At 35.4% G+C, this 24,698-nt stretch overlaps 1 protein-coding gene across 5 annotated transcripts in view; it reads right to left on the bottom strand.

Annotated features, from left to right (window-relative positions):
- LOC129257117 (hepatocyte growth factor receptor-like) overlaps nucleotides 1-24,698 on the bottom strand; it is a 51,106-nt gene that overhangs the window by 24,365 nt on the left and 2,043 nt on the right. The window contains exons 1-4 of one of the 5 annotated variants that reach the window (XM_064097219.1): nucleotides 10,187-10,433; nucleotides 8,923-9,823; nucleotides 5,689-6,020; nucleotides 5,271-5,459 (exon numbers count right to left, since the gene is read on the bottom strand). In XM_064097219.1, the coding sequence (XP_063953289.1) occupies nucleotides 5,271-5,459; nucleotides 5,689-6,020; nucleotides 8,923-9,769 (1,368 nt within the window). In that variant the 5' untranslated portion in view covers nucleotides 9,770-9,823; nucleotides 10,187-10,433. The other 4 variants (XM_064097220.1, XM_054895373.2, XM_064097221.1 and 1 more) reach the window with 4 other exon arrangements.

Here is a 24,698-nt window from a genome sequence, read left to right on the forward strand (position 1 = left end):
TTTTGAAGTAAAGACCAAAATTACTTGCCCAAATTGGGCAAGCAAAATTCTCACAGTAGAATGACCAAAATGAGGGTCAATATATCATAAAAATCACTTGGAAAAAGAAATGCAATAACAAAGTAGATCAGTTCATGTCAAAAGAGAGAAAAGAACAATGGTTTATAAAACCGCAAAATTTTCTTTTGAAGAGGTAAAACTTTTTTTTTCAAGGATTTTTTTGGGCAAGTGAAATAGATTTTTGGGCAAGTATATTCCAACTATTTAAAAATTTACTTGCCTGACTGGGCAGGTGCTTCTAAGAAGTTATGTAGCACCCTGATACATATTTTATAGATTGTGGGCCTTTTCTCTAGCATTTTCTTTGATATAGGATCAAAGCTCCACCGTTCCAAATCAGATTCTGCACAGTTAATTGATATGCTTAGATAAAATTCATTCAAAAGTATATATCTCAGACTGAGAGCAGGTTCTAAATAATCTTCATGATTTTCTTTTCACAGCACTACCTGTTATTTTATGAGTAAATAATACCAAAAAAAATGTTGATATCAACTAGTGAAATTGATAGCTTTGATTATAAAAAAGACAGTCAAATGTCCTCTTAACAAACTGAAAACAATACCTCAATGACCCACTATGGAGGATAAGTATCTTTTCTAGGCCTAATCTTTTCATACTGGTAATGTAATTAATGTGTCATGATACATTTTTTACTTGTTTCATGATTTTCTTTTCATATCACCTAGCTGTTATTTTATGAGAAAACTCATTCTAAAAATCTCATTTGGTATCAATTTTGCTTGACAAGATAATCAACTTGATGGCCTAGCTCTCTACATGCATGCAATCTGAAATCAATACCTCACGACCCACTATGGAGGATACAGTATATTTTCATACTGGTATGTCATAAATGTGTCATGAAAATTATACCTCTTCTAATATAACAAGTGGAACGCCTCTGGCAGTCTCGCCTGCATTACGCGATTTAATATAGCAGCAGTGCTAACTTTGAAAACTACTATAAAATAATCATTCACAAAAACACCATTCATATAATGACATAATACCATGTTCATTGACCATAAATGACATTTGAACGGTGACTTAACACTTGTCAACTACACCCATGTCCACATTTCATTCACTCTATAAACTTTCAAAGTTATGATGGCAATTCAACAATTACCCCAACATGGCCTAAGTTTATTGACCTTAACTGACCTTTGACCTTGGTTTTGTGACCTGAAACTCACAGGGGATGTTCAGTGATACTTGATTACTCTTATATCCCAAGTTTTATGAACTAGATCCGTAAACTTTCAGAGTTAGGATGGTAATTTAACAAATACCCCCAACACGGCCAAAGTTCATTGACCTTAAATGACCATTGACCATGGTCATGTGACATGAAACTCGCACAGGATATTCAGTGGTACTTGATTAACCTTATGTCCAAGTTTCATGAACTAGATCCATAAATTTTCAAAGTTATGATAGTAATTCAACAAATACCCCCAACTTGACCAAAGTTCATTGACCCTAAATGACCTTTGACCTTGGTCATGTGACCTGAAACTCGAGCAGGATGTTCACTAATACTTGATCAACCTTATGCCCAAGTTTCATGAACTAGGTCCATATACTTTCTAAGTTATGATGTCATTTCAAAAACTTAACCTTCGGTTAAGATTTTGAAAATAATTCTCCCAACATGGTCAAAGTTCATTGACCCTAAATGACCTTTGACCTTGGTCATGTGACCTGAAACTCAGGCAGGATGTTCAGTAATACTTGATTAACCTTATGTATAAGTTTCATGAACTAGGTCCATACACTTTCTAAGTTATGATGTCATTTCAAAAACTTAACCTTAGGTTAAGATTTGATGTTGACGCCGCCGCCGCCGTCGGAAAAGCGGCGCCTATAGTCTCGCTCTGCTATGCAGGCGAGACAATAAAAACTGATGGAAGTGAAAACAAGTAATGGGTATTTCACTTGAAATATATCCTTTATCAAAGTGGATGCATCTTTCTCTTATCTGCCCATTTGTTGGTTAATTGTTCTTATCAAACTGACCTACACATAGTATCTAAACCACTTTGGGTCACTTCCTTGTAAAAGCATACCTATGTTTCCTTGAAACAAGAGTGGAAATCACTCCTCCCATATTCAGAACCATGTAACATTTTAACCTCTTGACATTTTAACATCAAAGCTATCAAAGAAAAACAGAATGGCTCAAATCAATTTTTGGTAAATTTGAAATTTTGGTACCGTACCCAACACCATATGATTATGGATTTTAAAAAAATGAGACCCTATCTTTATTTATCTTCCTATTTTTCAGTATCTATATGCCTAAAAAAGACAAAACAACACTTTCACTATGCACATCTCAATAGATTAGCTTGATGATAACAAATTCAAAATATCCTTCTCTTTCTCAAAACCACTATGTTTTTAAAGGTCTTTTAACAAGTCTGAAATCCAACCCTCAAAGTGTAATGTAAGCCATGAGGAAGCCTTTTATGGGCGAGTATGACAATCACCCAAATTTGTTCAAAGCAGGAAATATCCCAACCTTGCTATCACAATGACACACTTCCTTGCAATACAGGGGATAGCATATCAAACGTGTTCCATCTTTCTAAATAACCAATAATCACCACATATGGCAAAACCAGACTGCAAATATTTACTTCATATATTGTAGTCTAAAACACCCAGAATGAGATTGTTAAGATCGACGGGGGAAGACAGGAAAGTGGTAGGACAGAAGCGGAAACTGAAGCTTGGTCTAACAACCTGTCAATTTGCAAGTCAGGAAATATTTGTATACAAGCATTCCATTTAATACCCCAAACAATCAGAGCTAGTAATTCATTGTTTTCAAATCAATAATTTATTTTTCTGATGCAACTTGCACTTTCATAATGTGGTTTCAAAAATAGTTTATGTGATTGCACTGTACAAAAAAATATGTATATAATTATTAAAGCTCAACAGAAATGGAAGTTTTGTCTATAAAATCTGTTCTATGACTGGGGTGAGGTGGGGGGGGGGGGGACCACCGTAATAATATAGACACCATGCTTGTACATAAACATGTACTGATCCTTTGATCTTTAATGAAATACCCGAAACAGTACAGAAATGGCAAGTCCAATGTTTAATGTATTGGGATTTTGTGTCCTTTCCTAAAAAACAGGCAAATAGTCTTTGACTATATTGACCATGATCATTTAATAGAATGTTCTGTAAAAACTATGAAACAGATAACATTGAGAAGTATTTTTCGTGATGTAAGGTGTAGCTAGTCCTTTACAAAAAGACTATATAAAATCATAGATTGATCATTTGAATGAGAGGAATTCTGGTGGCTGTGTGAGTGGAAGAAGAGTAGATATAAGTTGAGACACAGGGATGATCATGGCATGCCACAAGTGTAGCACATTCAAGGCATCAAATTTAAAGGACAAAATCAGATATAAAGGATATATGTTTGTGAGTAAAACAAATATGTTTTAGGGGTTATATACTTGTTTAGAAGACAAAATTGTTGAAAACGCAAGTGAAAAAGCTTCGATGTATTTGACCATTGGATATAACTTTTTAGGGTGGGTCATCTGTGAGTACAGTAATATCAGTGCCCCCCACCCAATTGAGATGAGAAGGCCTTATGTCCATCATCAGCAGTGACGTACAGTCAAACTGCCCAGAATATTAAGACACCTAAGCATTTTTTTTTCACTGCTCATTTACTCATCACTGCCAGGACTTCTCAAATCATCTCATCCAAATTATCATTCTTAGCTCGTTTTTAGTCCTTTCAAATGACTACACCTTTACAACATTGCCATTTATTTCCATCTCTATCACTCCCCCACCTTTCAGGACTAACTACATGGTGAATCGTTTACTGCTTGCATTTTATCTAGACCACCATGCAAACATTCAATGATTAACTGATAACCCTTTTCAGTATTAATTTCTTATTCACATTCAATGGTATTTTACTTGACTCTTAAAATAAAATTAGAACTTCTCAGAGTAGCATTTGCATTTACTTTTACGGAAAAGAAACATTAATACAAATGCCCTCATTTTCTAGACAAAATCTGCTGTTACACCATAATTTACATACTATCAGTTGCATTTTGTCTAGATTTTCATACAAAGCCAACCTGAACATTATATTGTTTGAATTGTAATTAATAATAATAATAATAATAGGCATTTATATAGCGCCATCTATCTAGAAATATTCTATTCCGAAGCGCATAGTTATTATTATTACCCCGGCTACAGCTCGAGCCACCTTTCAGTGCTCATGCATTCAAGGAATTAATCCTACCTGGTCCCCATTCACCTCACCTGGGTTGAGTGCAGCACAGTGTGGATGAATTTCTTGCTGAAGGAAATTACCCCATGGCTGGGATTCGAACCCAAGACCCTCTGTTTCAAAATCAGAAGACTAATCCACTGGGCCACAACTAATTAATTGTAGTAATAAGGTCCTTGAATTTACCTAAATGTGCATGATATCATTGTTTTTCCTTCATGGCATTGCAAACCTCAACTCTTAAGCTTTAAAATGGCACTAAACATGGTAACTTTAAACAAAAGATTTAATTTTATCTTTTTGACAGACATTTACCTTGCAATTGTCAAAAATTGAATAGATACCAACAATTTAGTACAGTTATAATACAGGCAATTAAGATTCAGGGCCTGTGTATTCATGCTTCATTTAGAGTGGTGACACCTCATTATCATTATAATTATCAGGACTGATAATTACCGTATCATCATCATCATCTTCACCACCACCACCACCATCATCATCATCATCACCACCACCACCATGATCTGTAAGGTGTCTAGGCATGGCAAAACCCACAAAAAGTTGCACTGTGTTATTATCAGGAGGACATGAATAGTGGTTTTGGTCATAATGGTCAAATCTCAGTTTTTAGTATTGCTTTAAAACAAAGACAATTTTTTTTCTATAATTTAACTGTAACAAATGGATGTATCAAAACAAACCTATACAGCTGTTTTGACTGCTTTATTTAGACCCATCATTTGTAATTTTTGGATTATGTTGCAATCTATTAATCTTCTGTTGAAAAACCAAAATATTTCCCTTTAACTAATAATTCATTTTTTGGTGACTTTTCATGGGTTTTGCCATGCCTGGTCACCTATTATCATTGTTACTATGTATATGATCAACATTATCACATATTTTGAATTGGTATTACCTTATGAATGCGGCCAGACCTGGTGCCCATGACAGCTACTGTATCTCTGCCCATGGTAAGAGTTGATATTGAGGTATAGTGACGGCCATGACCACCTCCACTAAGATAATCATACGCATTCAGTGTGTTCTGCGCTTGGATGGGATGCAGATCACCAGTCCCACAAAAAGATTTATCAACAGAACGAAACTGGGATAAAATTGAAAAAGAGATCATGAAAGTAAAATCTGTAGCATTAGCCATTCATATGTATTGTAATGCATTATAAGACTCATCACAATAAATTTCTAGACAATATCTCAATCCATCCCTTCATCTTTATTCATTTAATTAACTAGAAGTTTGCTTTTCTTTCTCTACCAAGATCATCCACAAGATTACAAGCATGACTGTGCCTTTGTACAAAACATAAACTTACTGTTGCAAAACTGCACATAAGATTGTCTGAGAAGTGCCTCAAACCTTGAGAGCCAAACCCATAGAAACAGTCCTGTACACCTTGAGTGACTTTCCTTATGATCTTTTTCAAAGTGAAGATACACAAGGCCATATTGCCAGTCGGTTGATCGGGTGCATCTGGGGAGCTCTCTGCAAATAGGCCAAACAAGGCCTTTTGCCCAGTCCTAAAGTTGAGTTCTCTGGCCAGATCTGCACCTACGGTTCCAAAATGAGCCGCCTGAAGCAGGTTGTAGGTACGGCCACTAGCATAGCTGTTGCACTCCAGTGGTATCTCAGTGTAAGAATAGTAAGCTGAAATATAAAGAAAACATTCAGTGGGTAATTTCTACAAACTATGCTATAAAGGTGATGTTGGGTCCAAGATGAGACTATTTTGCCCTGACAAAAATAAGAGGGCTAACACATACTATGCCCACCTGTTACGCGAAAAATTTAGTTATTGGTCAAGCAAGAAAAGTGAAAGGTGGCGACTTAACCTTTGACCTTTCGACCTAAAAAAATCAAAAGGCTTCCTGGGATCCATGCTAGTATCATACACACCAAATGATATGAGCCTAGGTAAAGTTAATCTGAAGTTATCGTGTTTAAAAGGACTGCAGATGGGTAAGATGAAAACATGTCACTGTGACCTTCACCTTTGAAATTTTGACCTTAAAATCGATAGGCTTCCTGAAATCAATGCTAGTATCAATGCTAGCTTGCACTAAAAAGTTGAAGGTATATTACACTAGCCTTTTGGAAATTTATGAGGGAGATAAAATTATAAATTGTTTTGTTTGTCAACTACTCAACTTCAGACTAAAACAAGAGTGTCGCTAAGGCGAGCACATAATACGCCCGCCTGTAATGTGGAAAATGGAGTTAATGGTCAAGCAAGAAAAGTCGAAGGTGGCGACTTCACCTTTGACTGTCTGACCTCAAAATCAATTGAATTCCTGGGATCTCTATTAGTATCATACGGTTACACTTCGTAATTCCAAAGATTCCTTATTCCAAAGGTTCGTAATTCCGAAACACATAAATTGCCTATACCTCAATGTTCATTTATCCGAACATGACTCCCCCCCCCCCCCCCCGGGGTAAATTGTAACATGCACCTGTAATCCAAGCTTCACGATAGAAGTTAAACAAAGTAATGCAGATGATCAGATCTAAGCCCTGATCATGTCTTTTGGGTGGTGACATGATCAGGGCTTTAATATAAAACTCAGGGCTTTAATATAAAACAAGTCGAGCACCTCTGGCAGTCTCGCCTGCATTATGTGATTCAATATAGCAGCAGTGCTGACTTTGAAAATGACTATAATCATTCACAAAAAACACCATTCATATGATGATAAAATACAATATATATCATGTGACCAAAGACTTGTGCAAGATGATCAGTGATACTTGATTACCCTTATGTCCACATTTAATGAACTAGATCCTAAACTTTCAAAGTTATGAAGGTAATTCAACAAATATTCCCAACACAGCCAAAGTTCAACCTTAAACTTTCAAAGTTATGAAGGTAATTCAACAAATATTCCCAACACAGCCAAAGTTCAACCTTAAACTTTCAAATTTATGAAGGTAATTCAACAAATATTCCCAACACAGCCAAAGTGCATTAAAAACCTTGGCCATGTGACCTGAAATTCGTGCAGGATGTTGACTGATGCTTGATTACTCTTATGTCAAAGTTTCATGAACTAGATCCATATACTTTCAGAGTTGACATTTAAAAAACTTAACCTTGGTTGAGATTTCATTTTGATTCCCCAACATAATCTAAGTTCATTGACCTAGATGACCTTTGATCTGGGTCATGTGACCTGAAACTCACAAAGGATGTTCAGTGATACTTGATTACTCTTATGTCCAAGTTTCATAAATCAGATCCATTTAAACTATCAAATTTATGATGGAAATCAACAAATACCCCCAACATGGCCAAAGTTCATTGACCCTAAATGACCTTTGACTTGGTCATGTGACCTGAAACTCAGGCAGAATGTTCAGTAATATTTGATTACCATTATGTACTAGTTTAATGAACTAGGTCCATACACTTTCTAAGCAATGACGACATTTCAAAAACCTAACCTTCAGTTAAGATTTTTATGTTGATGCCCCCAACATGGTCTAAGTTCATTGACCCTAAATGACATTTGACCTTGGTCATGTGACCTGAAACGCCAGCAGGATGTTCAGTAATACTTGGTAACCCTTCTGTCCAACTTTCATGAACTAGACCCCTTCTGTACAATTTTCAAGAACTAGGCCCATATACTGTTTAAGTTATGATGATATTTAAAAAAACTTAACCTTCAATGGTTAAGATTTGATGTTGATGACGCGCCGTCGCAAAAGCGGCACCTATAGTCTCGCTCTGCTATGCAGGCGAGACAAAAATCATTAAATACTGGATTTTGCAATTTTCCCACATCATTTTTAATCTCTTGTTTAATCTCACCCTTTTTTCAGAATAAATAATTCAATGATTATTGAGATGAAAGTACACAAATTGTATGCATTATTTGTTGTCTAGTCAAACAAACATGTCAATGTATTAATTGTCTATCTTCATTAGATGTGAAATTCTCCAGTCTGGCAGTCTCAGTTCTACCCATTAATTGATAGTCATTAAGTTGTTATGCAATAAATCAATACATCACATAAAAAATTGCAAGTGCCCTCTCGAAAACCAATAATTTTTAAGGCAAGCATGTTTGTTTGCAGCAGCTTGAAATAAAAAATAAGTTCAGCAAGTAGGCAAAATAGAACTGAATTGAAAAGTGCAAATTGAATCTCAGTTTACAAGGAAAATTGTTATTGTTCTTTCATACTTTTTTCTTAGCTGTTCTTTTCCTTTTTCATGCCTTTTTCCTCTGTTTTTGTTATTTTCTCACCTAAAAGTTCCCTTTTTTCCACCAAACTGAAAGTGGTTCCCGGGGTACATGCCCCCAGAAGCCATCTTAGATATGCCACTGCAGCTATTGACTAAGCCATATTTCAGGTCCCAATGAACAGATTCCGAAAAATTGGTGTATGGATAGTTTTCATCATGCTATTGTACTCTATAATGCCAGTGCCAGTTGAGTTCCTTAAAAAAAATCATGATTCATAAAATCGTTGTGCCAAAACTGACCAACCACTCACACTTTCAGTTTCAATTAAATATTTGATATAGAGTCTACTGTATACCCACCATCATCACGGTTGCAAATTCGAACAACCCGAGAATGATAGTATTCTGAATCAACATCTTCTCTCTGAACAGTGGTAAAGTAGCTAAATCCATCATGCTCAAATCCATTGATGTACTTTATTGGATAGTTATGAGTATATGTGTCCTTTATGTCTATGTAAGTGAAACGCCCAAATGACAAATCTTGATAGGCCAAGTCAAAAGTCCAGCGACTGTTCCTTTGCAGTAAACACTTAGTAGAAATGGCATGTTGGCGGATAAGTGTGTTGTTAAATAGAGGGTTAAAGCTTGCCCCAACAAACAGAGCAGTACTCATGGTTTCTTCTCCATTTGTGTTGACAACAGATTGTCCATAAAACGCTACTACAGAGTCACCAATCCCCAGTGAGGATTCCTCATGGTGAACCGGATCATGTACACGAGATTGGACGGTCGTGATGGAGTTGAGATGATGAAGCACACAAGTTCCATTGAAAGCGCTTCCACATGCGATTAAGAAATCATTTTCCTCATCGATCAACAGCACTTTATTTTCATTTTCCTCCCAATCCGGAGGGAGGATACATCCAGAGCCTCCAGCAGGACAGAAGTTAGTGATGTCTGCTGTGAGAGAGCTCTGCTCTGCCTTTAAAGAAAGGTCAGAGGTCAGATGGTAAATGTAATTGATCCCTCCTAAATAAACATCCCCAGTTTCTTTGTTCAAAATCATATGCTGAAGTGGTAGATTTGGTTCGAATGTTGTAACATTGTTGAGGCTGATATGACCAGTTGTCAAACTGATTACAGAGAAGAGAGCAGCATAAATGAAGTAGAACACTTGCAAGTGAGATCTAAGAAGGGCTGCCATTGCTATCAGGATCAAACATTTGGAGCCAGATGATCCTCACAAATTATGGGTGATCTGTAGAGCAATGATGTAAAAAAAAGTGGGAAAGTAATAATAGTAAGTATTAAATAAAATCAGCAAATTTTCAGCATGGTGATCAACCAGCATTTTGATTTGTCTAAATAGACTGAAAGAGCATCAATTTGCAAAAGACATAGATCACTGACATAGGAAGTCTTGAACAAACATACATTGAAATAAATGAAAGAAAACTGGAAAAAAATTCTCCATGAATATCTTTCACATAAATAGAAAATCTAATATATATGAGCAATATTAAAGCACACATTAAAACACCTATTTCACAGTGAAAGATCTTGGTTATACAGAAAAAAAACAATGAGTACAATGATACAACTTTCATAATGATCCACCCACTTGATTTCACTTACGACACCAATCATCAGCTCCCTGAGACGTACATGTATATTGCCAAAGTGATCACTTTAGAAACACAGGATGTAGGTTATGTGACACCCCAATACAAGGTTGAACTTATATGTATAAATCTGTCTCTTTCTTTTTCAGTCTTGCTGCATGCTCTGTCTTTCAAATTGTTGAACTAATTTAAATACACATACACACAAATATCCACACAATCTTTCATTCAGTGTTTCTGTATTTCTCTAGCAATGGCTCTTCCTCAATAAAAAAAAGTCAGGAAGGATTTGAGCAGCAGAGTTTCCTGCTAGCTACCAGCTCCCTACTTTAGAAAAAAAAAACCTGCATACTTGTATGACCCAATTTTACTCTAACTGCAGTGAAGTTTTGAAAGTTTATACTGTAAAATTTCTGCTGATCCATTTAACTTTCACTATTATTTTGGGTCTTTCCCACTTTTCTTTTTGTATTCAATAGTTTGTTTAATCCTATTTCTCTTCCGCTGAATTTGCTCAGACTAGTATGCTTTTGTCTTTGGCCACTGAACTTTTTGTTATGTATCTCAATCTATCCTGTTATTTCCCAGAGTTTGTAATTCCAAACTTATATGAGGTTATCTTATTTTCTGCACAGTTTCTTCACTCCTCTTGAGACATTGCATGGGGGGAGGGGGTGGGGCAGGAATTAGGGGGTAGAATGCATTACGTGGCAGCTCATCGTAATTGTCAAACCCCCATCGTAGCAAAAAGCTAGATCCGCCCCTGCTAATAAGACCGATATTAGAATATGGCCATTCTGTTTGGTCAACTGTCAGAATAGGAGATAAAAAATGGCTAGAAAGTCCCGGGGGGGGGGGGGGGCAGTCAAATATATTGCTGTACACACGCGTGACCAAAAAACATGTTTAAAGGGGTGTTTTTTCAGTCTTGGATGCGGGCCGCGTATGCACTCATTAAGGGTATCAATAACACTGATTTTCAAAAAAAGGGGTAGTTTTGAAAGACTGGTCAATGGTCAATCGCAGGGTCAAACGTATTTGGGGTATTTTTTTTCCAAAGCTTTTTTTTAAGACTAGCCAAATGTGTTTAGGTTTTTTTTTTCCCCCGGGGTCATATTCTGGCGATAACTTGTTTAGGGGCCATAATGTGTAAATAAAGCCCGTTTAGGGGGTGTTTGGAAATAATTTGGCCAGTGGGTGTACAGCAATACATATAACTTTTATATTTTCCTAAATGCTGCGATGCCACAATTAGCAAAACAACTTTTATATTTATGAAACCTCTGCTCCTGGAAAATTAGAAAAAGACGGAAAAGGTTATTATTGTAGTTTAGTCAAATTAATTACTTACATACGATGTTATTTAAGGAACTCTGCACTTCAAACATTTTCTTGTTTATGCTTTAATAGTTCCTACTTTGTATTATATGTAACATTATATTCAGTTCATAGTCTGAAACTTTTATATTTTCCTAAATGCTGCGATGCCACAATTAGCAAAACAACTTTTAAATTTATGAAACCTCCTCTGCTCTTGGTAAAATTAGAAAAAGACGGAAAAGGGTATTATTGTAGTTTTAGTATTGAATTCATTTTTGTTCTGGTTTCTGTGAATGCGTATTTTGAGCCATGTTTAGTCAAATGAATTACTTACATACGATGTTATTTAAGGAACTCTGCACTTCAAACATTTTATTGTTTATGCTTTAATAGTTCCTACTTTGTATTATATGTAACATTATATTCAGTTCATAGTCTGAAACTTTTATATTTTCCTAAATGCTGCGATGCCACAATTAGCAAAACAACTTTTAAATTTATGAAACCTCCTCTGCTCTTGGTAAAATTAGAAAAAGACGGAAAAGGGTATTATTGTAGTTTTAGTATTGAATTCATTTTTGTTCTGGTTTCTGTGAATGCGTATTTTGAGCCATGTTTAGTCAAATGAATTACTTACATACGATGTTATTTGAGGAACTCTGCACTTCAAACATTTTCTTGTTTATGCTTTAATAGTTCCTACTTTGTATTATATGTAACATTATATTCAGTCAATTTATTTCTTGTTATGCATGGAGAAAAATAAAAAAATGCAATGCATTTTACATGCAATAACGTTCTGGTAACGAAAGCCTAACCCCATTGGGAGCCTGTCGAAGGTACTCCACACCCCTTTCTCAATATTAAGAGTTATATAATTTTTATTCGAAATTATCGCTATAATTTCCACCGATCTTTTGAAAAAGACAGAGGATACATTGTTCTAAAGGTTGCATTAAAAGACGTCCTGGTACGTTGAAGCCTATACCCTTTACTAATTTACGTTGCTTGTCAAAGTAGCCCCATCACTTTCCTTAAGACTATATTATTCTATTTAAAATATCCTTTTGATAACGCCCCTGCTGTAAAAGGGGGGCTTTTGCTGAAAATTAAATCAGCTTCTATTTTCATTAACGTTCTAAGATAAAGGAGGCATAAGGATTAAGTGAAGAAAAATCATGACAAATTAAATCCTCTCCCCATCGAAACCTATAAGAAGTTGCACGACTAATTATCTTATTAATTACATTTCTGCAAATTCTGCTACACGGTAAAACCACTTCAATACTTAATGTTCTCTTAGATAAGAAATAGAAGACCCTACTCTACTGGTTAGTAACCAGTAGAGCATGTAACCAGTGGTTACATTAGCATTTGGAACATCAAAGCCTTTCCCAATGGGAGCCCCCATGGCATTTCTAGTACACGAGCACGCATCAAAATATATTATTGTTCGTTACATGTATTATTTCATTTAGTTCGTTTTTGTTTTTGTTCCTGCTTAAAACTAAGTTTTTTATTGTTTGAATTAAGATGTTTATCAATAAGCATCCTTCCACCACCACATGTGTTTGTATTTTTTTTATTACTTCATCTTTTCCTTTTAGTATACATAATATATTAAGTTGCATTATATTTTCGTCATCATTTCAAGTTTGATGTTTTTAAATCTGTACACTCTATGTATATATGCCTGTAAATTGTACGCAATTCAGCCTTTTGGCTGCAAAGTGCAATAATTTCAATAAAACCTTTTCAATTTCAATTTCAATTTCAATTTAGATGGGTATTTATACATTTTCCACTATCTTCTTGTAATGTAATACAAAATATGAAGATTTTCCATTGGAAAAGATGCCTTTACTATAATTAGCTAGCCGTGGAAAATATTAAAAAGTAAGAGGAATGTTTTTTGCCCCAAAGGGGGTTAAAAAGTGCAGTATGGAAAAGAGTGGGGAACCATGAAGGTACGCTCTGTACCATGAATTTTCTACATGCAACTTGTGAAATGATGCTTCCTATATTTACCTAAAATAATATGTAGAATTGTGGGGAGGGGGTACTTCGACAGGCACACAATGTTGGATATGCTTCAATGTGCCGGATTTTCTCTGCCTGTAACTTGGCAGACAGGCAGAGGGTCCCCTCTATGTTTAAAAAAATCAATAAAAAAATGGAAGTGGCTTTTCCACGTAGAAAAAAAATGACGTTTTGTCCCGATTGAGAGTTCCAAAAGGATGCTAGTTCAAACAGAGTCAATGCGGAATGAGATGTGATACTTTCGACAGGCAGGCTCCTTTGTGGAATAGGATCTAATGAACTTAATAACATGAAATCAACAGAGCAACGTCTCCTCTATCTATTAAACAGAGGTTCCATAAAACTGAACTTTGCTTTACTAGGTGTTAAAGACGCCTTTTTGCCACCGTGGGGGCTACAAACACATGAAATATTTCAATATTGTCAAAATATGGAAAGGGATGGGGAAATAGCCCCCTTAGAAGTAGGCTTTAATTTGCCTGAATTTCTTATTTATATAGCCTGTGAACAATGCCTCCTCCTGGGCACTGTGAACGATTTTTACAGGGGGTGCTGATGTAAATTTGAAAAGCAAAAAAGGTTCAATATAAAATGAAGGTCATTTTGGTCCCAAGAAATTTAACAAGCAAAGAAACAAAAAGGATTGCACTACAAAATGAAGGTTATTTTGGTAACTTTTTGTTTTCGTTTTGTCACATCTGCCGGAATTCCAGGGGGTGCTGTCTATGAAGAATAATACACGCAGCACCCCCCCCCCCCCCCCGAAAATCTTGCGGGTGCTTCAGCCCATGCTTCCCAGTGCCAGGGCCTCCTCTATATAATGTAGATGATGCTGTAATAATAAGTGCCCTTTTCCAGATGAGGGCTCGATTAGACGATATTTTCAATACATATTGTCAAAACAAAATAAAGGGTGGGGCAACTTCGACAGGCCCCGTCATGTATATACAGGGACTTATTTCCATGCGATATAAAACAATGCCTTCTCTGTTGTTGTTTTTTTTCCAAGAGGAGAATGTAAAGCGGCTTTACTGTGTAGTAGAAATGCATCTTTCTTCCGATGGGGCACTAAAAATATTTTATTTCAACATAGAGTGGAATCAATAAAGAGGTTTGGGTAGTTTAGAGCTTATGTGTGGCTGTTCTTCAATGTACCACAGCTCCTCTACATGTTACTTGTAGAGTATTTTCTCCTCAATCTATTCCAAGATATCAATACAAACAAAAGTAATCTTTTTGGAGTTCTAAAGACAATAAATTATTTTTAAATACATAAAACCAAAAGGGGAAAGGGTACCCTAGGCATGCTCCTGTTGGGTTATAGCATCTACTGTGCTAGAGCATTATTACAAACTGCAGAACAATATCCCCTCTAAATAAAAGAGGTTCCCTAAATATAAAAGTTGCTTTACCAAAAACGCGATTTGCCTTGCCTTTGGCTTTAAAACACGATATCTTTATATAGTGTCGAAATACAGAGAGGGTTGGGAGTAAATTCGGTGGGCTGCCGTGGGCGTAGGCTTAAATAAACCTAAAACTTTCTTCAGGAAACATGTTGACTGATGTCTCATACATCTGTCTTTTCTTAGTCGATAATACATCTCAAACTGACTTTGTAAAGTAGCGGGAATGCAGATTTGCCACTTCGGGGTCTCCAAAAGATAGATATTTTAATAAAGTTAAAATATGGATCGAGGTGGGGTACATTCGTCATGACTCATGTGTTTATATTTTTGATGTGCCAGAGCTTCATTAAAGTAACCTACAAAGCAAGGTCTCCTCTAAATTTTCCAAGAGAAACAAACTAGAAACAAATAAAAAAAAATTGTGTTTTACCGATACCGAAATGCATTTTGACCGTATATACCATATATATTACGTTGTGGCAGACACACCAATAAAAGCGATACGAGAAGCCGATGGAAGCTGTTGTGTTATCTCGAATGACATACCATTGATCGCTTTATAGCGGATTCGTGAGTGTGACTGTGACATAGAGGTTTGTTTTGGCCTCGTTTTAGCGCAATATCACGTAATACATTTTGACATATTTTCCCTCTTTTCTAAGCAAATCAAGACACTAATACTGTCATGAAGCATATCTATGTTTTCTCTAATATATTCTCTTTCCTGTAGAATGTTGACATTGTGCATTAATTGCTGTTATTTAAAAAACATTTCAAGATTCATGAAACAAATACCCTGTTTTAAATTATAATTTGCATAATTCATGTAAATTAGTTAATAGTAAACAAGGATATCCCAATCATTTTATGACAAGTTTCTTTCCTTTCTTACCCTAAGTCTTTGTTTCCAATTTTGGAGCAGTTCTTGTTAAATATATACTCTTAAATACTTGTTTTCACTATATCTACATAATATGCAAATTTATGCAAATTACTTGCATATTTGCATAGAGACAGCGTGTCTCTTTGGATGAATCTTTTTCTTTTGACTCAAGGAACATTTGTGCCAAGTGGGACACTTGTACTCAAAAATGCAGCGTTCAACCTCTTAACAAGTCTACTAGTACCAGAAAATGTTGCATCACCACCTTCAGTAAATTCTCTTAATAGGCAAGTATGATAATAACTGGAGGAATATTGCTTTTGTGTACAGGTATTATACATGTATTTGAATAATATCTTTTCTGGCTTGCCACTATGCAACTACTTGCCACAAGCAACTGCTTGAAATGAAACTGATAGTGTAACTGTGGAGCATACAGTATATTTCTATTGATCAATTAACAGGCATGCTCCTACAAGCACCATTGGATTAAAGTAAGGTAAAATATTTAATGACATCAGCATTTTCTTTCTTTACATGATAAACAAATGATATTAATAGTAAAATTATGCACAGCTTTCATCCATCAAACAAAATCAGGGAACTGTGAATTGTAGACATGTATACAAAAAAAAAGGGAGGCACATTCACCCCACACCCATCCTGTCTGGTACATGTTATATAGATTTCCTATTTCATTGTCAAAGTGCTCTTGATGTATTGAGGAAAAACAAAACATGCAAAAAGTAGGTGTGGTAGGATATTAGCTTAAAGAAAGCGTTTGAAATTTTAATTGCAAAGGGAAAAACTTACAAAATTTACAATAGCCTATATAGTGAGGTCCAGATTTGAGAAAAGTAGACTGCCTTAGGCAAATCGTGTTAATGCTAAATTGAGAAATTTTTAGCATAATTTGAGGGCGCTGAGTCCATATATGCTGTTTGCCAACCTTGATTTTGATGTTAAAATGACTTGTATTCAATGGTGTATAGGGGTAAAAGGAAAAAGTGAACATACATGTAAGCACTCCAGCATGCCTGAAAATCCAAGATTGCGTAAAAATGGCTGCCATGGCCTAAAAATTTACAATTTATCTATCAACTATTTTAATGCCTTAGCGGTTTTTTTTTATTGGTGATTTCAAGGGTCAAGTAGTAAACTGGTACAAGTTACAAGGACAGTCAACGGTCCACTATGTCCAAAAATCCAAGATGGCTTTCAAAATTTGAGTCTAAAATAGCTGTTGTTATCTAAAAACCCTAAAACCCGAGATAGTTTAATATCTGCCTTGGGGATATGATGATGGTGCCTAACACATGGTCTAGTGGGTCAAAAAATACGTTGGAACAAGGAACAAAGGCAGTCTGTGTTCCTCCATGTCCCAAAATCCAAGATGGTTTGCAAAAATGGAGTATAAAATGTCTGTCGTTAATTACACACCGACACAGTTTCTTTAATAACCGCCTGGAGAATATGATTTTTTAGTATAACCCATGGTTTAAAGGGTCAAGTATTACATTTGGACAAGTTACAAGGACAGTTAGTGGTTCCATGCAGCATATCCAAAAATCCAAAATGACTAAAATAGATTCTGTAATGGCTGTTCTTACCGAAAAACTGCCATAGTTTGTTTAAAATCAGCCTAGGGTATATGATTTTGGTGTTTAACCCATGGCTTAAAGGGTCAAATAATAAATTAGGACAAGTTAGTAGGACAGTCAGAGGTCCAGCATGTCCTAGAATCCAAAATTGGAGTCTAAAATGGCTATTGTTACCTTAAAACTGACATGGTTTGTTTAATATCTGTCTGGGGTATAATTAGGTGGTCTGTCTATGACAGATCACCTCTTAATTTCGTCAGAATTTTCTTTATTATTTATTTATTATTTATTTTTAGCACCTATGTTTGTCGCCAACTTTTCTCCGAATTGGCTGAATCAATTTGGCTGATTTTTCTGTCATATATAGAGTCTATAATATAAACGGCAAAATAAGCTTTTTAAGGTCATCTGGTCATGATGACGTCATCTACGCGCCATTTTGTAAAATTCTCAACTTGATCATATCAACATAACAGATCATCAATAATCAACCATATTCACATCAAATAAACTTTACGTCAAAGGTCGTCTGTCAAGGTCATCAAAGGTCATGACGCGCGCGTATGCGCGCGTCAAAGCCAAAAAAATTCTCCAAATGGCCTATAAAAAATTTTGGGTACGTTCCAGGTCATTTTAAGCATTTCAAAAATTTGCGCACGCGTTTCCGCGCGTAACTCCTTAACGCAACGCAGAAACACCGTTATTTTTATACCATTGCATTGATGATATAATTCTGAGCAATTTAATACCTTGATTAAACTTCTACAACCATTAATAACGAAATTAACACCCGTTAAAGTTTGCAGCACGTGTGCGCGCGAGCTCTCACTACAGGCCATATATGGGCAAAAACATGTCTATTGAAAATTCACTGTAGCTCTTTAAATAGTCCGTTGACCCCAATTTTTTTGTTCATGTATCGATAGAGTATGAGTTGTAGATTTGATTTCATGTCACCATTGTCCCTCAATTTGGTCATGACGTCATCAAATTTGCGCCTAAACTGAAAATTTCATTTTTTCAAAAATGACGTCATCAAATTTATGTAAATTTGATCAAAACTCTGTAAATATTGATTGTTTTTCGCCCAGATTTCGATATGTTGTAGTTTAGAATGTATTCTTTCTCCTCAGTAATCATGAATTTTCATTTTGAAAAATGCATCATGGCGTAAAACAGCGATGAAAAGAGGCATGTCATTTTTCCTCATTTTGCGTGTAATCTCTATGGGACATGACTTTTTCTGAAAACTAGATTCTACATTCCTCTATTTCGTGAGCTATATCTCCATTTTTTCTTATTAGTTATCCCTGAGCTATTAGTATGTTGTAGCTGAGATTCTAAGCTTTCGGTTGTGCGCCTTCCATTTTTTAATCAGATGCCGGGATCATGCCCGTTTTTCGCTTGCAAAATTGGATTTGCAATTCTCAAATTTCCTTACGTGTAATCTCTATGGGAACGTATAATTACTATGGGGAGTATCGTGGCTCAATGGATAACGCACTTGACTAGCGTCCTCGGGGGCGCAGGTTCGATTCCTGGGGTGAACAAGATGATTTTTTTTCCCTTTTTTTTTCTTTTTACCACCTCGTACATGATCCTTTATGACAATTAAAAGGTATAAAAGTTAAAATTTAGCAAGATAAAACAGATTATACTTTTTTCATACTTCAATTGTCAGTCGGACCTTTTTCACAGTGCTTTATCATCTCCCCTCATCTCCCGTCTTTCACAACTATTCCATCCATAATGAACATTCCGTTGTCATCATGATGATCATATTGATCTACATGAACATGGAGATAGTGATCATGATGCCGACAATAAGGACAGACCACCTAATTCGTCCGCATGACGAATTAAATTCTAGTTTATGATTATGTTGTCTAACCCTTGGTTTAAAGGATCAAGTAATACATTAGGATAAGTTACAAGGGCAATCAATGGTCCTGTATGTCCAAAATCCAAGATGACTTCCAATAAAGGAGTTTAAATGGCTGTTGATACTTAAAAATTTACATAATCCATTTAGAATCCATCTGGGAGATATGATTTTGGTGTCTACAGTACACTATGGTTTTAAGTGTTAAATAATACTTTTGGATTACGGTAGTTACAATGCTGTGAAGCTGTCCATTTTGCCTATTATTCAAATAAGGCTTTCAAAATGAGTCTAAAAAGACTTCCATCAATTAAACATCATAATTAGGTGGACAAAATCTACACTATTGTGGCCTGCAAGGCTGAAATAACAAATCGGGACAAATAACAAGGATGGTCAGCTGTCCTTCTTGTTGTAAAAAGTCCAAAGCGACTTCTAAAATTGTGTAAAAATGACTGTTGTCCCCTAATCATGAAACCATATCATAGTCCGAAGCACTAAAATGGTGTGTCTTGAAATACTTATCAGTGAATTATGGTACTTTTTAGGTGAAAGTGTACCTTATTTCTTAAAGTTTGTTTTCGGATGTTTATTTATTGTTGCACCACCATCTAATTATGTCACTAACTCTTGTAAAACATATTTTTATGAGTCTTAAAAACATATAGGCATTAAAATATTGGCGCTAGATGGGATATGAAGTATTGCCATTTTTGTATCAATGTTGGCCAATTCGAATGCAATTTTTGGAGCGTTCTTCAATTTTTTGACAAAATGGAAAACAGCGTATTCCTGTAATTTGTCTTCACCTACATTAGTTGACCCTTGAAATCATGAGAAAGACACAAAAATGTCTCTAGGTGTATAGTATATGCACTTTGCAATATTTTTTTTAAGAAATAGCAACCATTTTTTAAGCCATCATGATTTTTTTTTGCAAAACAGCACCAATGATAAACCTAGAAATTTTTCCAATGTAATTTTCCCCCTTGGAACCATGATATTTTATGTTTTATTTTTTTTCTCGGTAGACCCCAAAGTTATAGCTACCAGGTGGATATTATATGAATTTGGACCATTTCAAAGTTACAACGTTCATTATAGACGCCATTTTGAAAGGTCATCTTGGATTCTCTGACACATTCACTGACTATCTTGTAAACATGTCCTGATTCATTATTTGCCTTGAAAGCTTTTTGATGATTTACTCTAATTTTTGGAGTTGATGGTACAATTAACGACTGCCGTTTTGGACGCTATGCCCCCAAATCATCATATTTGGCCATATTATTTATCAATCAGCAGCTGTGAATTATGTCAGCCATCTTTAATTCCAAGATGCATTATGTTTACAACCCAGGGTATCAAAAATAAGGCATAGACCCCAATTTCTGAAATAAAATCACCCATAAAAATTGTTTAATATGGGAAACTGCATTCAAAATGCCGCCATTTTGTTTTTTGCCGATTTGAGAATGATAACGTCGGAATCAAGCTTGGCAAACAGCATTTTTGGATTCAGCACACCTGAATTACCTTAAAACAATCAATAAATCAGCATTAACACAAAATGCCTAAAGCACTTTTTCAGAGATGCCAAGTTCTAAAAAATGTTATGCGTGAGATTTTCATGACTCTGCGCGCGCGCGGCCAGTACTTACACTTGTACGTATTTCGAAAAAGGCGCGCGCGAGATATTGGTTTCATCATGAAATTGATCCATACTACAAAACCATGCGATGCACGCACGCGATTCATCGTATCATAATCACGTATAACTCTATGAATGATCACGTACTAGCTGTGCGCTGACTGCACTCTCGATTCGTCTCACCTGCCGGGGTAGATGCGACGGCGTGCGAAGGTGTATAATCTAGCGAATAATGCTACTTTTTTTCTTTTTTTCTGTCGGGTCCCGATGCGTGAGATAATGTGTGCCACGCGTGAGATCGTGAGACGGACCCTGGATGCGTGAGTCTCACGCACAATGCGTGAGACTTGCTCTCTGCTTTTTCTGAGCACATTTATTAAAATCTGGACCTGACTAATATTGCATATTTTTTTCATGAACCATAGTAAGATATGTAACATGTCATAAAGAGGTGGTTCCATAAAACACTTTGTTTTGAAATATTGTTTTGAAATATATTTCAAAAAGATTTTTTTTTTAATTAATCACAACCCTGCCAGATAAATTCAAATAATATGATGAAACAAAAACAAAACAAAACAAAAACACCTGTTTCAAGTCAAATGCTGAGGTGTTATGAAACCACAGTAAACATACGTGTAATCACTCCGGCCCCCAACCACTCTAAACCCTTTTAAAGCCAATAAGATAAACTTATCAAGAAATTGTTTTCAGAGCTCACTTCTACATTAGTGTAGTTGTTTTTTGTTCTGTTTAGTGATTTTTGATTGACTGTTATTTGTTTATTGGCTTTTGGGAACTTAATTAAATTGCTTCCCTAGCTTTCCTGGTTATGCATGTATCTGCACAAACATTAATAAAGTTTCTGTTTATTTCATACACCAGTTTTAATTTCCTATTTCACTTTTCAATTTCAGATTTATAAAAGCTTAATAAAGTTTTCACTTTAAAAAATATTACAATTTAGTTCTGGTGTGTAAATTGCTAAATAGGATCTACATGTACAGGCTTGAGGTTTTTTAACAATTATTTTGATCATTCTATTTTTCATATCATCTTATTCTTATGTCTTATGATTAATACCTAACTTCATCTACCAGTATTACCAAGTTAGTAGGTCCTACATTCTTCCCATTTCCTAATTTTTTGACAGACTTTGTAAAATTATGCCAAGGAGCTCCTTGAACTTGAAGTCAGGGCAGGGTGACCAGACGTCCCGTATTTCCAGGGATTGTCCCGTATGTTACTCCTTTGTCCCGCCGTCCTGACAAACCCTTCCCGGGACGCCTATTTGTCCGGTATTCAGAATATTGAACGAAACATAATTAATACATAGAAAGTGAAGAATTTTCATAAAATAAAGGGCAAATAACCAACAGATGACGAGCAGAGATACTCAATAAAATCGATTACTGTACACTTTTGCAAGTTCTGCGGTGATTTTCTTGCTACCCAACATTTTCTTCGATCTTAACACAAACACACATACACGCAAAGTCAACATGTACACTAGCTTCTGCATGCAGCTTCCTGCCTATGTGTGGCAGGCTACTAGCTAGGCGTAGGATTGATCGGAGCAGATTCTCAATGGTGCAAACAATCTCACATGATAAACAGTTTTTCCACCAATATAATCACAAAATTGGCGGGAAATCTTTGTACATATATTATGTATTCTCAGATTACTTATTTGGTGATGTAATCGGAGGAGCAATTTATTGAATTTTCATAACTAGATCTAGTTGTTTCAGCTTTCGTTTTAAGTCTTGTTGTGATCTTGTAATGGGATTAAAGATGCTTGTGTGTGATGCCGTGATGTTTCATCTAATATTTATGCTTTACAATGTTTCACTTTGAAATTTTATTCATTTCTAAAACATTTTAGTTTTCAAAAAAAATTTAGAATATACTTTAAAAAGGTCAAGTCCACCTCAATAAAATGTTGATTTGAATCAATAGAGAAAAATCAGACAAGCAAAATGCTGAAAATTTCATCAAAATCGGATGTAAAATAAGAAAGTTATGACATTTCAAAGTTTCGCATATTTTTCACAAAATAGTTATATGAACGAGTCAGTTACATCCAAATGAGAGAGTTGATGTCACTCACTCACTATTTCTTTTGTTTTTTATTGTTTGAATTATGCAATATTTCAATTTTTTACGAATTTGACAATTAGGACCTCCTTTGCCTGAACCACAAAATGTTAAAATAATGGAATTCCACGTGTTCAGGGAGGAATGAAACTTCATTTCACATGACAATGACGAGAAAATAAAACTATTTCATATAATAAAATATAAAAGAAATAGTGAGTGAGTGATGTCATTAGTTCCCTCATTTGCATACCGACTGAGATGTGCATATTCAGTGTTTTGTGAAATGAAGCGAAACTTTAAAATGTCATAACTTTCTTATTTTACATCCGATTTTGATGAAATTTTCAGCGTTATGCTTGTTGGATTTTTCTCTTTTTATTCAAATCAAGTTTTTGTTGGGGTGGACTTGTCCTTTAAAAACCCGAAATATCATTAAAATTTTTGTTAGATGATTAGACTTGTTTGGTTGCTTGAAGTTTGAAGGTTTTTCCTTTATTTCTTTCCTTATTTCTTACTTTTCTATTCTTCTTTCTTCATCCTTCTATCCTTCCTGCTTGCCTATTGTGTTCCATCTATCTGTATTTCCAATCTTTCCTAGTTTCCTTACTGATCCTTTTCTCCCTCTGTTCATTTATTTTTCTTTCCTTCTTTCTCTTACTTTCCTTTTTTTTAATTTCCTTTATTTTATTTCTTTAATTATTTTTCCTTATTTTTTTCCTTCTTTCTCTCTTCCTCTTCTTTTCATTCTTCTTCTGCTTCCATTATTTTCTTTCTTTTTTCATTCTCTCCTCCCCAGGGTGACCAGACGTCCCGTATATCCCGGGATCGTCCCGTATTTTGCTCCTTTGTCCTGGCGTCCCGACAAACCCTTTCCAGGACGCCTATTTGTCCCGTATTTCAGAATATTGAACAAAGTATAATTAATGCACAGAAAAGTGAAGAATTGTCATCAAATAACCAACAGATGACGAAGCAGAGATAACAATAAAATCGATAAATGTTAACTTTTGCAAGTTCTGCGGTGATTTTCTTGCTACCCAATACATTGCAAACGAACTGGCCTCCTGCCTGTGTGTGGCAGGCTACTGTAGGCATGTAGGATCGGAGCTGATTCTCAATGGTGCAAAAAATCTCACATGATAAACAGTTTTTTCACCAAAATAATCACAAAATCGGCAGGAAATTTTTATAATCACATTATAGATTCTCAGATTACTGATTGGGTGATGTAATTGGAGGAGAAAGTTATTGAGTTTTCATAACTAGATCTAGATCTAATTGTTTCAGCTTTTGTTTTTAGTCTTGTTATGATCGGTGCGAACTTGTAATGGGATGAGAGATGCCTGTGTGTGATGCTGTGAAGTTTGACACTGTTTTATTTTGAATTTTATTCATTTCTGAAACATCTTAGTTTTTCAAATGTTTTTAAATATATTTTAAACACCCAAATATTATAGATTTTTGCTAAAATGATTGGATTTTTTTGCTTGAAGTTTAAACTTTTCCTCTTTCATTTTTTCTTTCTTTTCTATGATCCTTCTTTCTTCATCCTTATATCCTTTAAATACTGCTTGCCCTTTTTTTGTTCCATCTACCTTTATTTCCAATCTTTGTTTTTGTGATCCTTT

Source organism: Lytechinus pictus, chromosome 3, assembly GCF_037042905.1.
Source record: "Lytechinus pictus isolate F3 Inbred chromosome 3, Lp3.0, whole genome shotgun sequence".
Lineage (NCBI taxonomy): Eukaryota > Metazoa > Echinodermata > Echinoidea > Temnopleuroida > Toxopneustidae > Lytechinus > Lytechinus pictus.